Genomic DNA, 13,163 nt, shown 5'->3' on the forward strand with positions numbered 1-13,163 from the left:
GTAAATTGATCTGGCGATCCGGGTGGTCGGTAGATCAAGAGACCCGTGAAACTTCAACTTCCAGGCAAATCGTCTGACATCCCCCTCCCCCGAGCCCCTTCTCGTCCCTGGAAAAAACTGGACACAACCTTATGGGATCAAGCACTGACGTCCACGATTCCCCTAGTAGACCCTAACCCCTCGTCAGCTGAAATCCAACTTCATAACTGGATAAAAGACTCCCTCGACTCAGTTTTACCTCTTAAAACTCTCCCATCCAGTAGGAAATCGTCCAAACTACCATGGTTCACGGAAGAACTTCGCGAATTAAGAAGAAAGGGCAAAAAGCTTGAACGCCGTTGGAGAAAGAACTGGAATGCAAATGACAAAAGCGACTATAGAACCCATATTAGACTGTACAAAAACGCATTAAAAACTGCACAGGCCAATTTCTTTGAGGAGCAAATAGCCTCAGCCGCTAACTCCGCGAGAGAGACCTATTGAATAGTGAAACTCCTCACCAAAATACAAGACCCTCCATCTTCCCCAGACGTGGATGGCGCAAAATGCAACCAAATGGCAGAGTTCTTCTCGGCAAAAATTGCTAAAATCCTAACTTCCCTTCCAACCCCATCTACCACTCAAGCACTCCCTGGCTCCTCCTCTCTCCAAGATACCCCGAGACTAACCTCTTTCTCCCAAATCTCCATTGAAACGTTTCTCACCATTTTACAGAAAGTCAAAAGTGGCTCCCCATCAGACCCAGCCCCCATTAGTAAATTGAAGCTAGTTGCTCCCACTATTGCTCCCCTATTTACTAAGCTGATCAATGCCTCCTTTGAAAACGGTATAGTCCCGGCGAACTGGAAAAAAGCCACGGTTAAGGCCCTCATAAAAAAACCACACTTGGATCCCACAGACCCTTCCAATTTCAGACCAATCTCATTGCTACCAGCTATGAGTAAAATAGCCGAACGAGTAGCAAATCAGCAACTTTCGGATTTTTTAGAGACCAACCATCTTCTCCGCATGTCCCAGACAGGCTTCAGACCAGGAAAGGGGACTGACACCGCTTTGTTAGCCGTTGTCGAGGAAGCCAGGGGCATATTGGACGCAGGAGGATCAGTGGCAGTGATCCTCCTCGACCTGAGTGCCGCCTTCGACACGGTGGACCATGCAACCCTTGTCCAGCGCCTTGGCCTAATGGGAGTGGCCGACTCCGCCCTGGCCTGGATATCATCCTTTCTCAAAGACAGGTCCTTCCAAGTGGCTGACGGGTACTCCGTCTCCACTGCTCAGTCTCTTAGGTGTGGTGTGCCTCAGGGATCTTCCCTGAGCCCCACACTTTTTAATGCCTACATGGCTCCCCTTGAGGATGTTGTAAAGCCGTTTGGCATTAAATCAATAATGTATGCTGATGACACCCAGCTGATCGTCTCCCTTAACCAGGCTGACAACGCCCTGTCTAACCTGAGCAGCTGTCTAGAGGAGGTGCATCAATGGATGTGCGAATCAAGGCTAAAACTAAACTGGGAAAAATCGGAAATACTCCTCTTAGGAACCTCCAACAAAATTCCCACTTCCCTTCCTTGGCCACCGTGCATGGGAACACCACCCATTTCCAAATCCGAAGTCAAGAGCTTAGGGATATGGCTTGACCAGGATCTAAGTTTCAAAACTCAGGCGAGAAAAACGGCGGGAACCTGCTTCGGCCTGATAAAAATGGCTCGGAAGATTTTACATCTACTTCCGCTCCAGTCCAGGAAACTCTTGCTGCAGGGGCTCGTGAACTCCAGACTGGACTACGGAAATGTCCTGTACCTGGGAGCCCCAGCCTCGGTGATCCATAGACTTCAATGCGCACAGAACGCGGCGGCGAGAATCCTCACAGGAACTTCAACGAGGAATTCAGCTAAACCAGCTCTCAGAAGTCTGCACTGGCTGCCAGTGAAGGAGAGGGTCAATTTTAAGACCCTGTGCATTACTCACAGAATTTTGCACAATGAAGGCCCTCCCATTCTCAGGACACTGGTGACTCAACAACAGTCAACTCGCCAACTAAGATCCAACTCTCTTTCCCTCGCCAATGTCCCCAGAATTAGGAAGGCCAGAACAAGCGGCCTGTTCTCCTATAATGCTCCTAGACTGTGGAATGCCCTTCCCCTTTCCCTGAGGCAAGAACACAACTACCTCAGGTTTAGGAAACGCCTAAAAAACCTTACTTTTCCCCTGAGTTCACCTCCTGACCTTTTCCTTCCCTCAGTACTGTGGTCTTTTTTAGCGCCGGGATGCCTCAGGGTAGCTGCGCGCTCTAGAAAACATAAAATCAAATCAAATCAATCAAGGAATCTGTAGAAGATAGCTCTAATGAAAACAACAGGCTTTCGCAGGCTGGTATAGATGTAGGTGTCAGACGGCATTTAAATCTTTCTCTGTAAATGATGGCCAGACCACCTCCTCTACCCTTATTAGGATCGAGTCTCTTGATTGTGTATGCTTGTGGGGTTGCCCATACAGTGGCTGGATCAGCTTCTAAATGGAGCCAAGTCTCCATCAGGAAGAGTACATCAGGGTTGTACTCCTCTATTAGAAGGGCCAGCTCGGTGTGATGTTTGGGTAGTGATCTACAATTGAGAAGGAACATCTTCCATGTCCTGTGGGTGGGGATTCTCTTTAAGGTTTTTCCTGGTAGTTTCCAATTACAATATGCGCACTTATGTGAGGCATCTAAGGGGCGGGTGCAGTGCAGGCATTTGGGGTTAGGGACCTTTCTTAACTTATGCAGAGCAACGGAGTTATACGTGATTAAATTCCTGGCCATTTTACCAGAAAACTTGGTTATAGGCACGATAAGCGCGGCTGGGCGCGGACTGGCTTCTCTTAGGCGACTCTTCGGCGCCATGAAGGCGCCCGCTTACGCGTCCGCTGTGTGGAGAAGAAAGCCTCTAATTATATAGCTGAGCAGGGGAAGTGAGAAAGCCCGCCCCACTGGACCGCCGACTAGCGTGCCTGGCTCCGCCTATGATGGCCGCTGGTGGTGTATGCAGCCTACAGGTCCCACAATGCCCCTGCGGCACTTAGTCTGCCGTACAGGTATGGGAACAGGAAGTAGTGTAGCGCAATACAATGCCACCGGACAGAGGAATGCAAGAAGGATCAGCAGGAATCGATAGCAGGAATCGATAGATCCAGAAAACACCCGGCTTTCGCCTCAGGTGTAGGAAATGAAAGGAGAGAAAGGTGCACAGAGCACGTAAACATGGACAGGTAAGGGCAGCGAGTGGCGAAGTACTAACGCGCTAGCAATCAGCGCAGAGTCAAGCTAAAACAAAATTAAATTAAAGCAGCAATGATGGGGGAATATTACCGGCGCTAGCAATCAACGCGGCTTACACCAATGCAGCACAAGTTTAAAAAGCGCTTGTGATCAGCGTGTTCGACGCAATAAAACGGCTAAAAGCGATGCAATCGCTTAACTACCCCCCAACCTCCATCTCAGGTTCTAGCAGGGATGAATTAACAGCCCGGGGTGAACTTCAGCTCAATTATATAGCTGAGCAGGGAAAGTGAGGAAGCCCGCCCCACTGGACCGCCGACCAGCGTGCCTGGCTCCTCCTATGATGGCCGCTGGTGGTATATGCAGCCTACAAGCCTACACGTCCGGCAATGCCCCTGCGGCACTTAGTCTGCCGTACAGGTATGGGAACAGGAAGGAGTGTAGCGCAATGCAATGCCACCGGACAGAGGAATGCAAGAAGGATCAGAAGGAATCGATAGCAGGAATCGATAGATCCAGAAAACACCCGGCTTCCGCCTCAGGTGTAGGAAATGAAAGGAGAGAAATGTGCACAGAGCACGTAAACACGGACAGGTAAGGGCAGCGAGTGGCGAAATGACACCCCACGCCCGCGAGATATATCCCAGTGTGGAGGTCACTACTTTTTTTCTGTCCCTCACTGCCAAATTTACAAGAGGTGACAGATGAGGAAAAAAAGGCTTTACACCCTGAACCCTAAGTAGAGCCTCCGATAGACCTTACTCCATCAGAGGAAGCTTTCTGTCAATGGGTCTAATGGTGAGTCTCTCAATGGAAGCTGATGGTTAGACCACCACTAAATGAGGCAGACAGGCAGAGGATTTGCCGGACAAGGTACTCTATCATGTTTGTGAGTACCCAGTGTACCAAACACTAAATCAAGCCATGTGATGTGCACAATCTCAAATACTCAATATGAAATGTAACACATTGCTTAAGACTACTGAAATTTTGAATGTATGGATGATAGCTCATCAGATTTGTATTACAGCAGCTGAATTTAGGTTCCACCCTTTATTTGTAATAATTTTGCAAACATATATTGGTTTCTGACGTATTCACTCTGTCTTAACTTCCTTTATGTGTGTGAAACATTTAAATGAATTAATGAAATGCAATCATCGTAGGGATTAAAGGTTTATAGTCAAGTGCACTAATGTTTAGTTGAAACATGTAAACATGTCTTCTCCTATTGACATCTTGCACTTATTCTTAAAGTTATACTTATGTATGTATAATCATGTATTAAAAGTTCATGTTGACTGCTGAGTTAGCTTAGCCTGACTACAGGATACAATCGAAATGCCTTTAGCCTTATAGTATATTATCTCTTTCTTTTTGCAGATGCATTATCATGCTTCTTATTAGTTAGAGAAAGGTGTATTGTTTCTATTAGACTGTCAATAGTAAGGCCTAAAGGAAGGAACTTGGCAGTAAACGTTGAGAACGAATTGCCTAAAATAGGCCTTCTGTTCATCATGTAAGCTTCACCCGGAAGCTGCGATATTTAAGGTGTGGTTTACGGTCCCAGTTTCATTTCGATGGGAACCTAGAGGGAGAGTCTGCTCTGCTCAAGTAACACTTTGTTTGGTTCCTGGTGGTGTGAGAGGAGATAAGGATGTTTCTGGGGCTCCTGTTATCTTAATTTGTGTTCTCACAGCTAGTGGGCAGATACGTTTGAGACTTGGGAGGGTCAGACCTCTTTGCTTACCTTTTCCTGCAAGGGTCAAGCTTTAGGCTAGTTTTTCCAAGATTTTTACAGAAGTCTATATTATGGTGATGCCTTCTAAACTCCCTAAATAGAATAACTGGAAACATCATCCTGTAGTTGATCTATGTTTAGAAGAGAGAAGGGATGTATGTTTCCTTATGGGAGATCTATTTACTTTGATATGTTTCATTATTGTTTTCGCTGTCACTATTCTGTATCTCATTTTATTAGGCCCTTTCTACTAAACTATTTCTGCTCACCTGCTGCGTTGTTGTCTCTCGAACTTATTTTTATTCTGCTCATATACTGGATTGATTAGTATCCTAAAAAAAATCTATTCAATTATATTTGCCTATTCCTGGTATTTATTGTGGAGTCACCTTGGCTTCACAAGTCATAAATATATTGCTGATGTCTTCTCCCTTACATCGCTTCAAGTCAACCAACAAAGGTCCAAACAACCAATAGGGAAAAATCTTTAACGATTTTACTAAAAGATTGCAGTGTAAGTACATGTGCACTGTCAGTATAAATCAGCCGTAATTGTCTGAGGAAGAGGGTATGCAGGAATTTCAGTAGTGCAGAACATCTGCTCCGCAGTTACGAAATAGCCACACTGTTACCTACTTTATGGGGAGGGTCGGTAGGACCACTTCCAAGTAGGTGCCAGTTATAGAGAAGAAGATATGAAAGACTGAAACTTATTATGTTTATGTGATTATCTGGGCAGTCATGACATTTCTTTGCCACCAGATATATAAAAAAGAGCAGCGAATTTCTTCAAAATATCTTTTTTGAATATAAAATTTTACTGTCCTGAAGCGATACAAGAATATGGGTAATAATTGGTTTTAAATTCTTTGGATATCATTTATACATCATACAATAGCAAGTGGAAGATTATACTATTTCAAAAATCTATCTTTCACCTCACAGAAAAATTGTTGTTAATATCACAGCCAAGAATGGACTACTCTAGGTGCCGTTGTGAAGTGATCATATTAAGAGTGATACCACAGAGGTAAATACTCAGAACCATTTTTCCCTTCATGGAGTAACTGCACATTTACACAATTCATTAAAAATATCTCATAATGACTCTAAAAAAACACATGCAAAAACAGTAAAATATATGCACATGAATGATTCAGTACAGATGTTCATTCAGTCTCAGCACAAGTGAGTAGGTTTAATTACCAAACATCTGAAAAATTGATTTTATAGAAAGGTGGGATCAAATTATTAAAGAAGTGTAAAGATTTTTTTACTAAAAAGAGAGCAGAATTCTTCAGGGAACAAGTTCTGAATTTACCCAAATAAGTGTACAGGATTTATCAGAAAACGTGCATAAATTGTTTAGCGAAAGTGAGAAATTCTTGATAAAAATGGAGCAGTATCAATTACAATCTGTTTGAATATTCCAACATTAACAGCACCAGAATCAATCAGAAAATGCGTAGTTCTGATTACAGATATGGGGACACGTTATTTATAAATAAATGCACAGAATTTATCAAAAAAATTGTTCAGGTTTTCATAACCACCATAGTAGTGGACCTAAGCTTTCAAATATACTCAGCCCCAGCCACAAATGACATGAGAAGTTAAAGCTGTATTTTCAGATATTGATTGTGAAGGGGAGGGGGGTTGTTATGAGCTTACCTGAAGAAAATTGTGGGGATGCAAACTCCAGGAATGGAACTCGAATATTAATGGGATTGCGCTTGGTTTTCTCCACATCACCATTGTTAAGAATGCAGTCCACTATTTCACTGATCCAGGTGGTACCTGAGAAGAAGCCAAACAAAGATGGGACAAAGGGTAAAAAATGTTTAAGCATTCACTTAATTGGAAAATTCCCAACTTGATCTTTCGGCCCATAGAAAATACACCAAAAGGAACAGGAATGTGTGTGAAAACACCTTTATGCCAGATTCAGAAACTGCTTTCTGTAGTACTTTAGGTACTACTAAAGTACAACAAAATATAATTCACAACCCTATACGCGGAGACCTCTCCTGTCTTTTATATGCAAAGAGATTCGCACAAGTGAACCCAGGATCTACTTGTAAATGTGGGAGGGATTGGAAATTGGGGAATACTTTCTCCTAAATGGGAAGGTAATTCAGACTACGAAGGGGTTTAGGGAGTGGTAAGTAAGAGTTTGGAAGAGGAAGGCTAGCAAAAACACCCACCTAAAAAACAATATGACCAATTCTATTCACAGACTACACTTCTAAAGTGACTACAGCCAAAAGGTCCCAAAAACAGTAGTAAATGTACTTTAGCCCAGCCTTGGAGTAAACCAATTAAAAACATGGCCATTAACATGTCCTACACAGTCTCCCAGAGTAAACAACAGACGCAGTGGCCTAATGCCACATTAAAAGGAAACAATATTAAATAAATGTATTATTTCGATTCCTAACCTAAATATATACATTCACTGTTTTAGTGTTAAAAATTAGATTAAACATTAAATATTTTCATATTTTAGAAATTAACATACTTTATAAAACCTAAAAGAAACTCTTAAACTTCATAAAAATTGAAAATTATTGTAGAAACATACACAAACACAATTTTTAATTAAATGTACTAAACATTAATTAAATATTAAAGGCTAGTGATGGAGATTTTTCTATTTTGTTATACACAAATTATAAATAAAATTAATGCATTTCATTTATTTAATTATGTATTACATGCAATTTAATGTGTTAATGTGCTATAACGTTTTATTATTTCGAGGTTAATTTTTATTTTAAATCAATTTACATTTTTATTTTACAACACAATGTGTATTGTTTTAAAATATGTAACATTTTATTATTTTCCCTGGTCTTTACCAACTACAAGTCACAACCGTACAGTCTCATATTCAGTTTTAGATTTCTCCACCTCCTTAACTGAGGAGGCGGAATCATGTAAGTCTACACTTAGGTGTAAATCTACGCACACCAAGTGAGAATCTCCAAAAAAGTGTAGACTTGCACCTAGGTGTAGTGGTAAATCTACATATGAGTAAATCTACACATGCATATTTACCTTTGTGAATCAGAGGAAACAGACCTGAGCTTACTGGATCAGATTGTTTTGTAGATAGATGACTATCTCTGTAAACTACTGGCAATATCAAGATTTTCTTGTGAGTGCTCTAAGTGCCAAAAAGACATCTGTCACAACTTATTATTTAATCCTTCAGGTTAGGCACCTTGGGCAACCCACAGATATCAAAATCAATTTCTATGTGTGAGGAATGCAGATCTCCATAGTGAAGCATTATCATTCTAAACTTAGACTAGTATAAATAAAGTAGGGCCCTATACTGTGGTTGAGCTGTGATGCACCGGAATACATAAGTGAATTGGTTTCCCATCTACCACGGTAGAGAGATCCCAGTGAAGTATTGGAGTAGATGCAGGTGAATAGGTGGCTCCTCACCCTGACATTGGAGGAGTTGAGTGGGTATGTGTAAATGAGCAATTGGCGCATGTTTCTGGATTAGAATGAGCTCACATGAATCTTGAACTAGGTAATGATAAGAAGTTATTGATATTCTCTGGGATTTAGTGACCTCATTAGAGTATTAGGTATGAGTATAGGTGTGTAAATGTTCCGCTCTCCTTAGCATAATAGGATAAGAAGTATGCAGATAGGAAACAATGAAAGGTGTGTCTATTTACAGGGTCAACCACTGTAATTCATTCTATTTTAAGATTCACCACCAGCCTACTGAAACACTTGCAGTTGTCAGGTAAATATTTTCTGGACTTGTTGAAGTCTGCAGATCAAGACTGGACTGAAAGTACAATTCATTGCCCTAATCTAAAAATAAAAGGATCATGGCAAAATTAACCTACCTCATATGAGGGTCCTAGATACATAATGTTTGTATTGTGTAGAATAATTATTTCATCACTTGGTGTACCTCCAGGTACAAGCTGGAGTTGGTGGCCACCCAAAGATTACTCCCTTTTCTAGACAAGTCTGGTGATGGTCTATGCTTCTGAGGCCAAATGGTGATGTTGTGATTCACACTCCAGGTTTCACATCTGAGATGATTGCATAGCTTCCAATGGTCCACTGCTAACAGGCTCTGACCTTGGGTGCAGGGGTGTTTTTCTGGCAGAGTATCAAACTTTTAGGTGAATTGAGAATTGTTGGGAAAGTTGTAACATGAATGGCTGAGGGATCTGATGTGTTACTGAAAAGGACTGGGGTATATGTAGAAGAGAAGAAGAATGATGATGGTCACTTGTAGAAACCTAGCAAATGAAGTAAATCTGACAAAAGATAATAGAATCTGTGTTGGACCTTTCAACAATGTATGATGAGTTCCAATGCAAGACAATACCTGAAGTTCCAATCTTACTTAATATCTATGTTATGAAAGGATAGTGTACTATGTCAAAGGTAGAACAGTAGTACAGTGGGAGGTAGGGTGGCCACTTTGTTTTGTCAAAAGTGTCCTTGATGTTATCCTAGATGCCAAACAACGTGAAGTCTGCAAATCGGACAAGTCACTCACAATGCTTTAAGTGGCTCCATCCCCTAAAATAAGAGGATACATGGGACCTACTCATTGGTGCCTGGGTGGCTTTCCTCTTTATCCTTGTCTAGCTAATTTGTAACATATCTACACTCCTATATAACTTCAGCAGCTTCAGATCTCTGTAGTATTTATTTTGTGTCTGCTTAAGTTCCTCTTAGCTGGAAACATGCATTGGTGGTTCTACTTCTAAAAACACTACAGCTGATCCATCTGTGTTTATTACTTATTGGCTGATCCATGTTGAAGCTTATTCAAACTGATGATAGGCAGCAGCTAAGTCAATTTTCAAATAAAGCTTGCCCAAGCATTGTGGCCAATATTACTGTGATGTTTGGGAGCGGGTGAGGATTTACCTAGATCACCTTGTTGAGACTGTGAAGGTCTACACATACTTTGAGCTCTCCACAACCAATAGGGCAAGCCAAATTTATGATTTAATCGGTTCTATAATCCCTCTGTCACACAATGATGTAAGATATTTTTCTAAATCTTCCCTGATACTAAAAAATCCCCCCTCAGTTTGCTCTTGATGGGATTGGCACCATCCTTTATTTTGATTTTATGTCTGAAACCTTTCATTTTCACCAATTCTTCTGAAAAAAAACCACTAGGAAACATGTTCAACATCTCTTCTACAAAGTTGTTTTTTCTTAGAACTAGAACCTGTTCCTTTGCACCTGGGAGCAAGATCATGCCAAACAACCCTTTATGGAACCATATCAGAATTTTTAGTAGCTTGACTGCAACATATATAATGCACTGAATGTGGCTACCTTTAAAGTCTATCTTACAACCCTCGTAGGAAACCGGTGCTCGATCTGGTGGCAACAACTGTCCGTTCCTCAAATTCACCAAGAACAGCTCTAGGTGATCATGGTTATACGTGCACCAGAACCCATCAGTAAATAAAAAGTATTTTCTCAAATTAAAATATCCACATAAGGATCAAAACATTCAGAAGGATCCCCTGTTCTAATACTTCCATCACCAAACGCCAACACTATGTCCTGCATGTCACCGATTAGATATTCTGAGTCACTCACTCTATTAACCATAATTCACCCATAACACACCCTACTTTCGTTCCATTGCGTTTCATGCTTTGACACACTTTTGTAAAACGGCTATTTTGCTAAATATTTTACATGTTACATTCTTGGCTGGACAAGCTATATCCCTTGGGTGGGACTCAGATTGCCACACCAAAAACACATATTTGTTTGTTTAAAAAAATGATTTGCTTGGCTTTCCCTCTTTCCTTTGTTATAGTCTGTTGTTAACCATACTGGATTTACTGAATCAACTACTTTATCATCTCGCTCTTTTGCCGATTTCTGTGATGTTTCAATACTCTTGGCTATCCTAATAGTTTCCTCTAAAGTTGGGTTACCATGCAACAACAATATCTGTCAAATGCCTTTATCTATACAATGGTTAATGAAGCAGTCATGTACCAGTAAAGCACTGAAATTTTGAAATTCCCATTCTGGGACCAATTTCCTTAATGCAGTAATATAAGTATCTACATCTTCCACAGACTTCTGGATCCTTTTGAAAAATGTATGTCGTATTACAGCCAAATTCAACTGAATATCAAATCTGTTTGCAAATTTGTTTTTTTTCTTTCCCAATTGTGAAATTGAGAATTCAGAGCAAAACAATATAAAAAGGGTAGGGATGGGAAATATAAGATGCCATTCATGAGAAAATAGTGAAAATAGTACAGCATGAAAGAATATAATACAAAGTGAAACAAATGCTGGCCATATGACATACTGCGTTCTCACGGAACAGGGACCCTTGAAGGGCGAGGAAGGGCAACATGAAAGAGAGCTTGTGGACCCACAATCGCATACAATATAATCAATTGGATTGGCTGGGGACCAAAAGGAAGATGAAAACATGACAGAGAAGAATGCAGGGGGGGCAAGTTCATACTCTCATCCACACCCACATGTCCATGGGTCGGAGGGAATTGGGGGTGAATAACAGGAATGAAAGAGGAATGAGAGAGAGAGAGAAAAGAAAAATATGGAGATGAAAAAAACGAGAACCAAGAAAGAAGAGAGAACTGGAGAAGGAGGAAATAAGAGGAAAAGAAAGAGCAAATATAGGCAAGCATCTGCATGGGTCATGGCCGCATACGATCCCAAGAGCTGCATCAATGTGGTACAATTTAGCAACCAACCAAACCATTAGGGATGGGTGTACATGCAGTTAAGGACTTGTGGGTGGTGTCCTGGGGGAAGGGCGCCCAGGTGTGAAGAAAGGCCTCCGCTTGTGCTGGAGGCCGTCTGGTACATAGACGAGAGCCATTCATAATGGGAAGGGGGGGTGAGGGGGAATGCCAGTGGTGGAGAATGCAAATCTTAGCCATGGTGAGTGCCAAATGCAAGAGATAGGAGAGATCCGGGAAGTCCACGAGGTCATGCAGAAGGATCAGAGGGCAGTCACAGAGGAAGTCCAGTAGGTCATAGCGTCACGGGGGCAGCCAGAGCAATTTGCATGAGGTAACAGGCCCACTGCAAGCAACTTCACAGGAGTCCAGTACCAGTCATGGGCCCAAGATCAAGTGCCTCTAGGAGTTCAGCTTAATCCTACAGTTCACATTCCAACTGGAGTCTGGTTTGCCATGTGCTACGGAGGCTATTGAGGAGGGCAGGGAGAAAATATGGTGGCTTAAGAGACTATAGATGCCGGAAAACACCCCATGGAAGTGCCCCAATGTCATAAGATAGGAGACTGCAAGAGAGGGTTGGAGGACCCAGGGTCAAGTACCCAGACCTCGATTGAGGCAATACATACATGCAGGTACTGCCAGGACTGGAAGGGTGTTAGGCCGAATTCCTCACAGAGCATCGCAAAGGATTTGAGGGCATCCTGGTAGAGGATCTGATGGAGATTGCTGATGCCCATTGAACGCCATGCCTCCCAGTTCTACATCTTGCCACCAATGCATAGGCTCGAGTTGCCCCGCAATTGTGGGAGTCATGGAGAAGGGGTCCACCCCAAAGAGGCCTGTCACAATGATTTTACCTACCATGGCTTGCACCATCGAGTTGGCAGGACCTGACATGGGCACGCCACCCTTGTAGAGTAGATGTAATCCCTGGGGGCAATCCAGCAGTTTACGCTCTGCTAACACCCAGTGCGGTGGGTCCAGAGTTCCAGGGAGCATGTAAGCAAGTGTGATATGTAAAGCACTAAGGCGTAGTGCTCAAATGAGGGATGACCAAGGCCCCCACATGAGTGGGAAAGCCAGGAGTTTGGTGCTGGCCAAGTGGAGGTGGGACTCCCCCCTAGACGAAAGACCTAATATTCCGTTCCACGGAGTGCAGCAAGGATAAAGGGACCAATAACGAGAGCATACTGTTGATGTAAGTATAGCGTGGCAGCGTCACCATTCTCACCGCCTATACCTTACCCCATAATGAGAGTCCGAGGTGGGTCCACTTCTCAAAGTCTGGCTTCATATATTCCAGCAGGTAATCTAGGTTGTCTGCCACTATTTGGTCCAAGCCTCTGTTTACACAGACTGCCAGATACTTGAGGGTGCGAGGACTTCCACTGGAAGGGTAGGCACATACTATAGCGCTGGTGGT

General features: G+C 42.5%; 1 protein-coding gene across 1 annotated transcript in view; it reads right to left on the minus strand.

Moving 5' to 3' along the window:
- Positions 1–13,163, minus strand: part of LOC147705722 (sulfotransferase 1 family member D1-like) — a 417,136-nt gene that overhangs the window by 290,620 nt on the left and 113,353 nt on the right. Inside the window, exon 3 of the mRNA XM_086932157.1 lies at positions 6,669–6,794. Coding sequence (XP_086788283.1) covers positions 6,669–6,794 — 126 coding nt within the window. The remainder of the gene's footprint in view (positions 1–6,668; positions 6,795–13,163) is intronic.

The sequence above is a fragment of the Lissotriton vulgaris genome, chromosome 7, assembly GCF_964263255.1.
Source record: "Lissotriton vulgaris chromosome 7, aLisVul1.2, whole genome shotgun sequence".
Classification (NCBI taxonomy): Eukaryota; Metazoa; Chordata; class Amphibia; order Caudata; family Salamandridae; genus Lissotriton; species Lissotriton vulgaris.